At 52.5% G+C, this 15,156-nt stretch overlaps 1 protein-coding gene across 1 annotated transcript; it reads left to right on the plus strand.

Annotated features, from left to right (window-relative positions):
- Nucleotides 1–3,872: 3,872 nt before the first annotated feature.
- On the plus strand, nt 3,873–11,617 carry LOC119103463 (toll-like receptor 6). Its single transcript, XM_037227011.1, has 2 exons — nt 3,873–7,538; nt 10,978–11,617. Exon 1 carries the CDS (start codon nt 3,941–3,943, stop codon nt 7,535–7,537), a length of 3,597 nt encoding a protein of 1,198 aa, XP_037082906.1. The 5' UTR covers nt 3,873–3,940; the 3' UTR covers nt 7,538; nt 10,978–11,617.
- Nucleotides 11,618–15,156: the final 3,539 nt, after the last annotated feature.

Genomic DNA, 15,156 nt, shown 5'->3' on the forward strand with positions numbered 1-15,156 from the left:
CGCGGCATTATGTGGTGCCGGCGCGCCAGAGCTGCTGATCGACGCCGCATTAGGTGGTGCCGGCGCGCCAGACTGCCGCCGACTGGATCGTCGGGGTGGCGCCACGGCTTCGAAATCCGGCCCCAATCGGGCCGGCTGATGAGGTGTGGGGAGGGCGGTGGGAGGGGAGGGGAGTTCCCGCGCCGCGGTCGGCGGGGTCGGCGGCAGACACGTCTGGTCTGAGCGGCCGCGGACGCCACCGTGGCGGGGGCAGGGGAACGGCTTCAAAGGCGGAGTGGAGAAGCTTGTGGGGAAAAATTTTGAGGCCGACGACAAGAGAGAGAACTTGGCAGGCATACCGCTAAAATACGCAGATGGATTCGGGTGGCTGGTGCCAAGTGAGGAAAGGGAACACTGCTAATCCTTAATCAGCGATGCCGGTAGCATATTGATTAAGCTGCGCGTCTGGGACACCAAGGGCACAGGGTTCGATCACTTGCGCAATATGTCATTTTACTAAATCTTTGAATGTTAACGTTCCCCGTGATCAGAGATTTCGGATACATGAATTCCAAACGAAACTTGAACAAAGTACAGATGTGGGAGGGCTGTGAGGAATGGTGGTCGGTCAGACACCACTGCTTAGGTGTAGGCCCACCGCGATTTTCCAGGGTCTCATGAACTGCATAGCCTGGAGTGAGTGTCAACGTGGACGAGAACTGAGGACATGGGGACATATGAGGACATCAGCAGAAGCAAGACGCATGTTTCGGAGTTCCGTGACTAGAGACTGTACGGCATTCAGTACCGTGACGAGAACGGATGAGGCGCGCCACTTCATCAGCAGGCCCGACGCCTAGCAGCGCCTCCCCTAGTGCGGGGCTATAGATGGTGCGTGCATACCAGCCGTAATCCCCCCTGGTCACATGGGAGGAGGAGTGTGCGTGCGGTAGCCGTCCGGTCTGCCCACGGCTGCCGCCCGCCCTTGCAGGTAAAAACATTAGTTGTCATACACGTGTTATTTGGCTCAGAGCCGGTAGCATATCATTGTGGCCACCGGGAGTCTTCCCGTGCAGTGTTTGTTTCTTACTGTTCGGTCAGTTTATGTGCGGACTGCATTGAGAAAAAAAGAAACGAACAACTACATTTGTGTTATTGACCCACTTTATTCATAGAGCGTTTTCGGAGCGAATGTTTTCATAATATGGTCACTTTGTTTCACCACACTCCCAGAGTAGCATATGAAAGCTTTCAGAGCAACGTAGCCTGCGGAGTACAGATCAAGAACGCAGGGGACGCTTGAATTGTCCTGTCTTCTTTGAGCTAGATGCCTAGCCTGCGGAAGAAAATATCCGCCCGATAGTGGCATGCAGTGACATTTGCTGCGCAGAAATCCCGGTCAAAAGTGCACGTTTTTGGATGAGGTGAGCGCGCAGTTGGTACTGACTGCTAGTATAGCCCTCGCGCTTCGGGAGAATCCTTTTTTGCCTTGAGGAGGTGGCCTGAGTGCCACCCCCTACTCCCCCTTTAATATAGAAAACCAAGAAAGTCACGTTACAGGAAAGCGGCGTGAGTAATGTCTCGCCGCATGTATCATATTACTTTAACGGAATGATTTTCAATGTTACTGTTGGGAGTTAAGACACGTTATTAGGGTTAGATTATAACTTTATAAAACCTCATTGTTTTCAACAACTTTGGATACCACGACAATGTGGGAGACGGCGCTAAATAGCTTTCAGGACAACTGGTTTAGACAGACACTAGAGGACATTGCCGCCTGTGACCTGCTCCATGTCATGTTGGGTCAATGAGGTAAAGCCCATCGTTGCATTGGTCAGACCGGCCTTATAAAAAACTGCACAAGTTCACATCGTGGGTGACGTTAAAAAGGGCCATCTAAAGCTCTAAGGTGCTTCCATTACGCGTTTATTCGTTGCAACCAAATGTAGGTGCTCATGCCGCCGGGACGAGAGCAATGCTCTTCAGAAAACAAGCCGCTGCGCAAGGTATAAGCCACTAACAGCCAAAGCCGCCACCGGGGGAAATTCTGTACATTCCACAGAACGAAAATCATTTACGCATTATTCAAATTAGGACATAGCTTTAATTGTGTACGACGGCGTATTAGCATTAAATTACTAGCGGCGTGGAACTGCCCGTCTTGCGTCAAAGTGTACCGCCAGTTTGTGGTTGAGGCTGGGCCCTCCCGTGAATACCCGAAGGATTCACCACAACACAGACGGACGCGACGTGATCAATCGTTGCTCATGAATGGGGCGGCACTCAAACCATCACAGCACCGCGCAGTCCTACAGCGCCTGCCGTGGGACTCGGTACCGCACACGTACCTCATATGTACCGCACACTGTGCTCGACGAACTGCGCTCACACACTCACACCTGGGAGGGCCTGCCTTGGGAATCTGTACCGCGCACGGTGGCTGTGCTGGACAAGCTGCTTTCACGGACTCACAGCTGGCCTGACCCTACACCAGCCTGTCCAATGTTGCAGTAATGCGTACGCCAAGTAAACGGAGAACGCAAATCTAATCGCTGATTGCATGATGCCCAACGCACAGGACGTCTTTTCATAAATGATCCTTGCTGTCGCAAAATGGTCGTAACTCATTTGGGACCAAGGTACTTTCTCCTGCAAATCTCAACAGTATGGACAGGATACACATCTATTGGCATGACTGCAATGCCAAGTAGGAATCCACGGAACAGGCAGCGACTTGTGCGCCCTGTGTTTGCTGCCTAGGAGCAGCAAGCTGCCAATGACTTGGTGCACCAGACGTCGACACACCGTGAAAGGGCCGCGCGGTGCGCAGTGGCCGCCTCACCTCGCCATGCTGAGCCCGTGGCGTCAGGTGCCGCACGCCCAGTCGAGCCTCGCGTGACGCTGCAAAACGCGAAGAATGGCGCACGTGAGGGGTGTGTTTAACATTGGCAGCCCGGTCACGGGTGTGCACAAACCCACAGGAGCACGGCACACAGACGGCTTGACTCGGCCGTTCCTCGAGTGGGCCTGACGAGTGTTTGCAAGCGGCGTTCAGCGCGCGCCGCCAACAGTTTGTTTTGCTGACTGGCCGGTGAGAGGACGGCGTTAGGCGCAGAGGGCCTGGTGACGCTGCGAGAGCATCGCGCCGCCGAAGACTGGAGACCATGATGACTGTGAGGCACAACAGACCGCCCCCAGGATACACGGCTTTGCTCCGCACGAGCGTCATGCCTTGTCCGCCCGGCGACCACGCGTGCCGCTCTGGGGAGCCATCAACACTGGCAAGATTTGGCATGCCTCGATAAACCGCCATTGATAAGAACACACGCCTACCATTGCTCTTCCGTGTCGTCGGGCTCCACGGCATTGTCATTGCTGTCCGCAGCCGTGACTGCTTCAACCGACGGTAAATGTTTCAGGCGTCTGCGATTATTCTTCGCATCCTACAGGGCTCTACGGTGCACTTTACCGTGTCCGCATCATTGCTTCGAAGGGTTGCCGCTGGCCCGGTGGTCGCGGCATGTCCAAGGATCACATTACGCCGCCGAGCCACCAGCTACAAATAGAGTTCCGCAACGCAAGGGTAACGGGAGCCTTCCCAGACCGTCGTTTTTGTGCGGACTGGCTGGAGGCGATTCTGTACTGGCCCGCTGTAAGACCGACGGATGAACGCAGCGTGCATGACGGAGAGTAAACACGCTGGGCCGGCGCCCCGCCACCGGACGACGTGCCTCGGCCGCAGCCCGGGAGACTGTGTGCACTGCCACCTGTCGACCACGAAACGAAGTACGCCTGGAACCCGTCGCGCAGCGCCGGCGGCGCCTGGGGCCGCGGCGCCGGCGAGTGGGTGCTCGGCGTCCGGCGGCGTCAGTACCGCGCGACGACGCGAGCAGGGGGGAGCGCTGCGGAGGGTCCGGGAGCCGCGCGGATGTGACGCGAGTGCGTGGATGAGAGTGCAATGGCGCCGCTGGTGGCGCTCCTGCTGGGACTGGCGGCGGCGACGGCTGCCGAGTCCGAGTGCAGCTGGGAGAGCAGTGTGGACGGCGGACAGATCCGTGTTCTCTGCCGACCGAGGACGATTGACGCCGCCTTCACTGTCGGTGGGCAGAGTGCGACACTCCCCGAGTCCAGTGTCACCTCGCTGGTGACCCGGTGTCGCAGTGCGGACGTCGAGAGCTACCTGAGCAACGGCACGTTCTCTGGTCTGACTGGCCTGGCGGAGCTGACGGTGGAACGGTGCAGGATCGCCACGCTGCCCGCGGTGCTGGACCAGCTGAGGCAGCTGCGCTCCCTCAGCCTGAGAACGTTCAACGACGACGTGCACATGGTGGTGGAGAGTGGTGCCCTGGGTGAGCTGCAGGCGCTCCAGTACCTGGACCTCAGCCACAACAGGCTGTGGGCACTGCCCGGCGCGCTGCTGTGTCCTCTGCAGAACCTGCGGAGCCTTAACCTGTCGCACAACAACATCCAGGACGCCGAGGGTCTGGGCCTGCACGGTGCCGGTGACCCGATCTCGCTGTCACGCCCGGTCGAATGTCGCCTGCCGGAGGTGACCTCACTTGACCTGGGTCACAATCGTGTGCCGACTGTGGGTGCCGCCGTGCTGGAGCCGTTCCCGGCGCTGCTGCGGCTGTCGCTACGCCAAAGCCGTGTGGAGCTGCTGGAGGACGGAGCGCTGGACAGCGTGCCCTCTCTCGGCCAGCTGGACCTGTCCGGCAACGAGCTGGTCAGCCTGCCGCACGACCTGTTCCTGAGGACGACCACCCTCTCCAAGATCCGACTAGCCAACAACAGCCTGTCGGCACTGACGCCCGGCCTGTTCTCCGGCCTCAGCCAGCTGCAGCTGCTGGACCTCTCCGGAAACCAGCTCACCTCCACGTGGATCAACTCTCAGACCTTTTCCGGGCTGGTGCGGCTCGTCGTGCTGGATGTGTCGGCCAACAGGCTGAACCAGATCGACCAGTCCATGTTCTCAGACCTCTACAGCCTGCAGATGCTGAAGCTCCAGGACAACCAAATTGATGCCATATCGCCCAACACATTTGCCACCCTCTCCAACCTCCATACTCTGATGCTGTCTCACAATAACTTGCACAGAATTGGTGCCCTGAGCTTCAATGGTCTGCACGTTCTGAGTTCGCTCTCATTAGACGGTAACAACATTGCTTTTATCCAGTTAGGATCGTTCAAGAACGCCAGTGGCCTGAGGGATCTGAAGCTAAATGGAAATCGTCTCACTCGCGTTCCCGAAGCATTCCAAGACCTTCACCTTCTAGAAACACTGGACGTGGGAGGCAATGGTATATCGATTATGAAAGGTGCACACTTTGCTGGGATGAATCGGCTGCGCAGTCTTCACATGCAGGGAAACATGCTCACCAACGTAACGAGCGAAATGTTGAGCAGCCTTCCGCAGCTGAAAGTCCTCAACCTAGCCAACAACCTGATCAGCGCAGTGCAGTTTGGAGCGTTTGAATCAAGCGCAGCCCTCGAAGCCATTCGGCTGGATGGGAACCAGCTGACGGACATCAGCGGCCTTTTCCGTGGTCTGTCACGTCTGCGTTGGCTGAACATGAGCGACAATCAAATCGACACGTTCGACTACGGCATGCTTCCAAATGGCATTCAATGGCTGGATCTGCATCAGAACAAGATTCGGCAGCTAGGAAACTATGACGACGTTGCAAGTCAGATGTCCATCACGACCCTGGACGCCAGTTTCAACAGGCTGACGTCACTGAGCGGCAAGAGCCTGCCGAACAGTGTCGAGCTGCTGGTGCTCAACGATAATCTGATCACGCACGTGGAGCAGTACACATTCTTTCTCATGACTAACCTGTCACGAGTCGACCTGTTTGCCAACCAAATCACGAAGCTGGAGCTGAATGCTCTGAGGCTGAACATGCTGAACGGCACGAAGGCCGTGACCGAGTTTTATATTGGCGGGAATCCGTTCATCTGCGACTGCGCCATGGAATGGCTGCAGAGGTACAACCAAATTAACATAATGCAGCACTATCCCCATATCATGGACCTCGAAAGCATTTACTGCAGGCTGACTTACAACAGAGAACGTGCCTTCGTTCCATTGGTGGACGCCGATACATCTATGTACCTCTGTCCCTATCAAACGCATTGCTTCACAACCTGTCACTGCTGTGAGTTTGATGCCTGCGACTGTGAGATGACGTGTCCAAACAAGTGTGACTGTTACCACGACCAATCGTGGTCCTCAAACATCATCGACTGCACGAATAACGGGTTTGAAGAGATTCCAGACCGCCTGCCAATGGATGCTACGGAAGTGTATTTGGACGGGAACGTTTTCCGCAATCTCTCCAGCTTGACGTTTCTGGGCCGCAAGAACATGCGGGTGCTCTACCTGAACGGTTCCCAGATAGAGGCTCTTCACACCGAGACTTTTGCTGGGCTCCCGAGCCTTACCGTCCTTCACCTGGAGTCCAACATCATCACTGAACTCCACGGCCAGGAGTTCGTCGGTCTGAACCACCTCCGAGAGCTTCACCTGCAGGACAACCGGCTTCGTCGGGTGGCGCGCAACACGTTCGCACCGCTACACCAGTTGGAGATGTTGCGTCTGGACGGCAATCAGCTGGCCACGTTCTCTGCATGGGAGCTGCAGCGGAACCCCTACCTGGTTGAGATTGGACTTGCCGGCAACCCCTGGAACTGCGAATGTGACTTTCTCACTCCTTTTCGAAGTTGGCTGACTGCCAACGTGCGAAAGGTGAGCGACGCCAGTTCGATGGTCTGCCACTTTGACGCCAGTGATGACGGCGAGGTGACGATTCACGGCTCCAACGAGTCCTGTATCGCGCTTCACTCCAAGAGCATGGCCCGGGCCGCAGCGCTGAGCTACGTGCCTCTGCTGATCAGTTCGTTGGTAGTCATCGTCCTGTTCATCTGCCTGCTGATCATCATCTGGGTGTACAGGACCGAGCTGCGCGTATGGATTCACTCGCGCTGTGGCGTGCGCGTCTGCTACCGCTCGGCGCTGGACGAGCCGCACGAGCGGCTGTTCGACGCCTTCGTCAGCTACAGCGACCGGGACCGGTCGTTCGTGCACCACGTGCTGGTGCCCAAGCTGGAGCGCGGCGAGCCGCCGTACCGGCTGGCGCTGCACGACCGCGACTTCCCGCACAGCGCCTACCTAGCCGACACGATCGTCGAGGCGGTCGAGTCGAGTCGCCGGACAATCATGGTGCTCTCGAAAAACTTCGTGGAGAACGAGTGGTGCCGCTTCCAGTTCAAGTCGGCGCACCACGAGGTGCTCAAGGACCGCCAGAAGCGGTTGATAGTGGTGATGCTAGGAGACGTGACGCACCGGGAGCTGGACCCCGACTTGCGTCTGTACATAAAAACAAACACGTGCATCAGTTGGGAGGACAAAATGTTCTGGGAAAAGCTCCGCTTCGCGATGCCAGACGTGAAGAACAACCTTCGAGTGCTGAACTCGGTCTCTCACTACTCGGAGATCGACGAGAGCAAATACTACCGGCGGAGGCCGGACACAATGGAAACCCTCTGGGGTTGAGGTGAGTGAATAGATTGTCGTCCCCCTTTTTCATTGCTACCGCTGCTCCCTGTGCTCTCACAGACGTGAGGGTGATGACTGTTTCCCAAGACAAAATGCATAGCGAAGCTCGTAAATGATTGGATTGCTTCGGTGGAGCGGCAGGGAAAAGTTGCAGATGGTAAACACGATGGGGCTGACCCGTTCTTTGTCTCCTCTCTCCCTCTCCCCAGTCACCGTCCCTAGTCAAACGGCATCAGCGAATGGGCCGCTTTTTATATACTTAGGCCGGTGAATGATCGTACGCATGCTGATTCAATTTTATCGTGGGCAGTTGCAGTAAAAATAAGCTTTACCACGACCATCTTCTTACTAAGTACAGTTTTACTTTCCTACTCTTGCCGTGTCTAATTAAATTAGCTCAGAACGGTTTTCTCAAAGGTTAAACAACGGCGCGTCACGAAATGGAGCAGCCTATGTTTAAAAGCTAATGGCGGAGAGTGATGTTGCAACGTAACAAGCGTTAAGTAAATTTACATACATACACATGTGTATGTGGGTGTGTATGTACATTTACATGCATACGTTAGGTAAATAGAAATGTACACACTCATACACACACACGCATACGCACACACATATATATATGCACACATATCATATATATATATATATATATATATATATATATATATATATATTGATTACCAAAGAACACAGGTAGGTATACTGTCAAAATACACGATATCATCTGTGCATTAGAGCAGCGCGACAGCGACAGTTTATACAATCATAACCAGGCAATTCATTGCTATTACCTCTTACATCTCAGTGCACCAATATCTGTCCCACTCCAGCCTCCACTGATGAGGGTTTCACCCAGCTAAGATTTCCTTACCGTCGTAGTCGTATCGGCAACAGCCCGCCAATAAATGGACGAGTGTGGGCCGCAGGCCGCGGCCTACGCTCCAGCTATACATGTGCCGATGATTTCCCACGGCCTACGTTCCAGTTCTGCATGTGCCGATGGTTCCCCATTGTTCACTTTATACACCAGAGATGGAGACCATGATTTTTATTCGCTTGCTAATTTTAGAAGAACACCTTTGTCTCTTTACTGCGATTTATGCGCTTATTGTTTCGGGAGATGAACTGAGCCCTGAAGACGGGTTGTGCGTGGTCTTTGACTTCTTGATGACTTGAATCAATCGTCTCTTAATGCATACCACCTTAGCCGCTACAACCGCCTGGTAACGTATTGTTTGCAAAATATCGAAAAACAGTGTCATAAATTTATCCTGGAATGCAATTTTGCGGCTGGTGCTCATAACCGTCACCACGCTGCGAATGAAAAGTGGTGGGGACAAAGGCTCGCCGATGATAAAATGCCAAAAACGAACGCTCCCACCGTTCCAAGATTGCGCAAAATGCGCGATAAATTTGAAACGTGAGCGGCAGGGAGATTTCTATATGATCTAATCGACTCGAGTCAGCGCATTTCACACGTCCCTATTGACCACGGCCATTACGTGGGGGGCTCACCAGCCCGACCGCTCCAGTCGGGCTAGTGATCAGTGTTGTGGATCGTTGGTTTTGCGCTCGTGTGCACCGTGTTTTGATTTGACTCCAAAGCTTAGCATGCCGTTCTAAAATGGCGAACGTTTAAACGGTCCGGCCAATATCAGCATGAGTCAGTGGGGAATGGTTGCAATCTACGTCCAATCTTTCCAACCGCCTTGTGGTTTTTCAATTGCAGCGCATTGTCGTTTAGAAGCCAAATCGGTTTCAATTTCGGACAATGATATGGTCATCAATTTGACAAAATGATTCATGCTAGCCGGCTTCGCAGCGCCTATAACTCATAGCATTCATCTGTTGGCCCATCAGGCGATTCGTCTTCATTTGGCGCCACTCAGTTGCGGCCAGATGAGGGGAAGACTAGACCAGACCCCGTCGTTTGTCCGAACATTGCCTCCAATCAGGATTTCTGAATCGGATCGTAAGATAGACGTATGGGAGGCGGCAGGCGCCCAGCTATCGTCTGTCTGCGATGGAGACAGATATATCAGCTCGCCCACTCGGTAATAAATGGAGACGATCGGAGAGACCCGCAAACTTCCTACAGAATGCACACCACGAATTTGCGTTGGTCTGTGTGGTCCCTTGAGGAAACGCTGCAATGCGTTATTTGTGCCCAGACGTGGCCTCCAGCACGCAGTTCAACATCGTAATGTACAGCTGCAGGAGAGATGTGCTTGCCGCGCCGCATTGACACAGTCGTCGCCGCATCAGCAAACGAACAATCATTCACAAGTATCATGCCACGAAAAAAGCCTTACCCTGTTCCCATGCCCGCCTGCCTCACCCTCATGTATCCTTTCGACCGTGCCTACCTGTGTGTCCAGTCGTACCAATAGGGACGGTGTCTGGGCATGCATGCACAAAAGTGGGGGTGCGTTCAGATTTTCGTAATATTTACCCTTCAAACCTTTTTTCTTCTTACGCCTTACGAGGGAAAGCCGCAGAAGCTCTCCGAATGCCTTCAAACCTAAGCAAGCTAGAGCCAAAGCGAAACGGTTTTGGAAGCTCTCGTCAAACTGCATAAGATAGGTGTGACTGGGAAGTAGTGAATGTGACCCTTGACAGGTCATATGGGTGAAGTACGTACGAAGCACGATCTTGGTCCCTTTTATTATGCCAAGAACTGCAAAAGACGGAGGTGAATGGCTCTTGGAGGACTTAACAAATGGGTAAAAGTGAACATGGACACGTGACCTGCGATGTCATGTCTGGTCATAGGGGTGGAGGTAATTATTGCGCTGACCCGTCAAGCTGTATAAAGAGCTAGGCAAGCGACATTCATGAAAAGGACAGCGTTAGAAAGTCCTTCCAAGGCTGTAAGGCATGTGTCATTAAGGTATGGGTTATATGGTCTTCAAGCGGTCAAACTTCGTCACAAAAGTTCAATTACATCTAGCTTTACCTTGGATGACCTTTAAAAATATAGATATGGAAAACAGGTCTAGAAAATCCCTTTGAAGGAGCGCATTCCCTGCGGGTAATGGGTGTTATGTGTCAGATCTGACCATACATCACCGACATAACCTAAAGAATAGGCCATAAATCATGAAACGTGGGAGATAAGAATTTTAGATTTTCCAAGTCGTGCAAAACTAACCAAAATTCGGGCGCTCACAATTTCGGCACCGTGCTCAAAACCGTTCCACAAGTTGTTCCGGAAAACTTGTGTGTTTTCTAAGCCCCCTCGTATGGCAAGGGCTGGGGATAGGAGCCGGAGTCCGTGACAGTTTGCTGTACATCTTATCTAAATGCCCTGATATCGCTCATGCACAATGCTCTTTGAAGACGCGCCATGCCAGGACTCCCAGTCTGCCACCAGGTTTCTTCTTCCTTCGAGGAGCTCTGTGAGCCGCACTAACCGGTCCCGCCTGCGCCCTCAGGTTGCGGCCCAGCTGCTGTCAGTGGAGAAGAAGGCTGTGATAAGTCAGCGAGGTCCTGGCCAGGCCGTCTCTGCACCGGCCGGCCAGGTGTCTGCCAGCGTCGTCTGCCAGCCTACTGACGCTGCGAGCTGGAGACGGCTGTCAATGAGAGCTCGCCGCCCTCCGTCTGGACCACCCGGGGGCCTGAGGTCGTAGGGCTCCTTCGTGGCAGACCATGACCGGCAACAGACCGGTCTGATATAGCGGGGGCCTGCGGCGGCAGCTGACCTACTGGGGAGAGGACTTTCAGGGGCCTGAGCGCGGCTAAACGAGCTCGTTCCATCTGCGTCGTCTAGCAGTTTTGGATAAACGTCATCGAAGAGAGATCATGAATGAAAGCAACGGATTTTGCAGAATGTGTGCTCCTGGCGCTTCGGCTCTAGCCTCCGCCATTGTCTTGTGGCAAGCTGACTGATCCCGGAGACCTATATGATACGGCGTCCATTATGTTCATGTGGGGAAAGCAGGAAATCCTGCTCGCCATCGATAGCCAGGCCGCGAAAAGTTGGTCATGGTCTGTTTTTCTAGTCACCAGCTCGGTCCAGGGACGCAAGTGGTGTACAGTCTGTGATATGTGTGGAAATAAATGGCATGCAAAGAGTCGGCCAAGTGTTCAGAGAGTTGGCGACGTCCTCAGAGCTTCTTCATTGCGAGGGGACGATGAGATGTGTCAGCTGCATTGCTTGACTATGCGCGTCTCGGATTTAAAGCGGTTCATGACAGGCTTTAGCCCAATGCGGTGCACCAATGTGCCCATACATGCAGCCTGGCTCGTCAATAACCACATGTGGATTTCCCGGGAAACCAGGCTACACATGGTGAACACCGAGATCCACTGTTACCTTGACCAGTTAAAGTTTGGACAGATTCGTTTGCAGAGTGCCCTTCGACTCTAGTTCATCAGAGCCGACTCTGGCTATGAGTCACAGTAGGTAGAGATTAAGTTTGAACTTTGGCTTTCTGAGCATAAAGAAACGTGCGGAAGCTTTGACTCTGACTCAAGAGTATCTTGAGTCCTCGCCCTCGCCCTCGCCAGGTGAAGGGCTCAGTAGCCCGCCCCCTTCCCATAAACACAACCAAAAGCTTTGTATCTAATAAACTTTGGATGGATTTTGCACGTGGTAGTGCAATTTTGGTAAGATGAAATTTGATGGAATCAAATTTGAATTGAATCAATTAGCTTAAAATAGTATAAAACATTTAACTGATGAAGCATTAATGGATTGCACAATGTGACATGTTAAAGCAATGGTACTAAATAAACGATTACATTTAATCAGCGATAATATTTAATTTGATTAAGTAACCTGGGCTCTGTTTTTGGATTAGTTATCATTTCCACACATTATGAAAGCAAGGAAGGACAAGTTTCTGACCCCCACGGTTGATGATCGCAAGGTCATATTGAAAACATTTTGTTCAACACTACGAAGCAGCTTATTTCTGACGGGAAATGCACTCCAAAATAGGTTTGCTACGCTTTTTTCATATCTCTATCACTTTGATGTACTTTACCATCGTTCTGGTCATTTTTAAGGTCAGGTCATTCATGATCAAGCCAGGCCAAACCTTGACCTTCTTGACCAGATTTTTGCTTTGAAGATCAAGCTATTCAAATCTTAAAGGCACATATAACACAACTTTGAAAAGCCCCTCTAACAATGTTTCCTTCATTAATGTGACTCGTTCAGCTCTTGATGTAGCCATGTGGGACAATGGAACAATAGTCTATATGTCTGACCAGACAAAATGTATTACCCGTGACACGTATTATGTTCATTCACGTGATCCGATAGATATTTTTAAGACCTATTTACTGCCGTCTTCCACATCGCCATAACATGTTTGATGATTGAGATGTCGGGAGGAGTCTAAGTAATACTACTTTGACCCTTGTGGCCTGATTTGACCTGTTCAAGACCACAGTCAACATATCCAATGTCGGGTTGTCCGTGGCTCTAACTTCACTGCATTCTGAGATTATACTTTGTCCTTGTCCTCTGAGCCCCCCACGAATACCCCCCCCCCCCCCTACTCCCTCCCATAAGGTGGAAGTGAAAAACTCGGGTAGGGCGAGGGTTAAACAATTTGAGAACGGACGCCTGGGGTTTGACTCCACCTATCTATAGTTATGCATTGACTGCGTAAATCACTTTCTCAGCGCGTAACTTGAAGCAATTGCATACAAGGAACCAACACGCAGGATCCTTGTATCACCATGGCATGCATGTATGCACATATGGTGTATGCTTCAAAAGCAAATTGTTGTTTGATAGTGAGTAGTGAGAACATTATCTGTGCAACTAACAGCCTCAGACAATCCTGAGTTATTCTTACTGCCCAACGAACCTAACCATATGCAAATACCTCGGCTGATCACTTTAGGCTGTTAAGAAATTCTAGTGTATGAAATGTATGTACGCATTAGATAATTATATATATATATATATATATATATATATATATATATGTGTGTGTACATATATATATATATAGATATATAGATATATAGATATATAGATATATGTAAGCAAGCATCATTTCCTATTTACGCAGACAATAGACTCAACTCCAACTCCACCCAGCTTGGGCCGACTCTGGAATCGACTCTGACTCAAAGTCGGAGTCAGGCGCAAGTCTTCCCTCGCATACCAGGTAGCCAACACGTGGGCCGGCCGGTCCGTGACCAGGTGATGTTGACTTCCCTGCCTTGCCGGCCCGCCCATATGTAACGCACGCGCCAGGACGGACGCCTGCACCCACAACATTCCGCGTGCGACCGAGTCTGTTCGACACGGAAAAGGCCATTTGCCTGGACAGGCGGGTGAAAAATATCTCCTTTGGGCACAACTCGCAACGTTTCGAGAGGACGTGGCCGAAGACAAATGATACCGCAGTGGCTTGGCCTGGCATTCTGTATACATATGTGCTATAGGCGAAATGACCATAGCAAATCGGACGGAAGCACACAACACGGTCTTTCAGGTCGTTCGGGCGAGCTTCCGTCAAGTTATCAACCTTACTCCGGGTAGGGGGTCGGGCACCCCCCCCCCCGCCCCTTTCTTCATGTACCGGGCCTACTACACCGATCGTAAAAATCCAAATGACGTTCAGTTCCCCTCAACGAAGTTTACATTGGCTGAAATAAAACAGCAACTTGTCATCTGCTTGTCTGATGTAACAAACTCACTGCACTGGTATCACCTCTTGAAGTGAATTATCTGGGTCAATCGTGACTTAAAAAAGCAAAGACCTGCTCATTCTCAACGCTTAATTCATATCGTTTCTGTGACGTCATACTGTTCATCCAGGTCCGTTCGGTAAAGTGTGCTCTGTTCTATAACGCTGTCCGTAGAAGTGCTATCCCCTGTATAGTCCCACAGGGGGGGGGGGGGGGAGGGGCGGGGTGGAGGCGGATCCGTGTCCAGCTCCCCGAGTGGAGCACAGCGATGAACACCGCCGAGAACACCGCTGAGATGGATGCCTTCAAGAGACGTCTCTAGATCAACACAGTGGAGCGACCCAAGACACCGACCGCGACTTTTTCATGCCCTCGCGACACTTGATTGCTACCTGGGATTGTTTTTCAGCGGCGCAGAGTGGCGTCCAGCGCCGGCTCCCGTTCGTTGTGGAGACCCGGGGGCTCAGGCGGCCATCAGGCGGGCGCAAAACGACCGTAAATGTCCGAGTGCCGAACTAAACCCGAACAATCATCGGCCGAGGCGCGCCCGTATGGCCCACGCTGCGGAGGAACAGCGAGCCGGCATCAGCGCCACCCGGGCTGGACTGGGACAGCAGCACATGCCAGATGGACGATGGTTTAGCTTGCGCGGATGAGGAATGTGATGCGACACAGGAGTGCAGAGTCATGGTGGTTTCTGTTGACGCTGAGACTGTTGGCGGTTACTGTCGACAGGCTTATTTCTTAGTACAGGTTGTTTTCACTCTTGCTACACTCACGCGTGTCTGCGTCAAACTGAACATGCGCACTGGGCAGCATGCATTCGATGTCGCCAGGGTGGAGATCCGTGATACACTGCCCTGAGTACACTGATCCACCCATTTTTTCACATGTGCGAAAACCGAGGCGCTTGTGACTACTGAGACAGCGCCACTTCCATAGACAACTACCTGGGGAAT

This window comes from Pollicipes pollicipes, unplaced genomic scaffold (assembly GCF_011947565.3).
Source record: "Pollicipes pollicipes isolate AB1234 unplaced genomic scaffold, Ppol_2.1 Scaffold_5724;HRSCAF=6776_pilon_pilon_pilon, whole genome shotgun sequence".
NCBI lineage: Eukaryota > Metazoa > Arthropoda > Thecostraca > Pollicipedomorpha > Pollicipedidae > Pollicipes > Pollicipes pollicipes.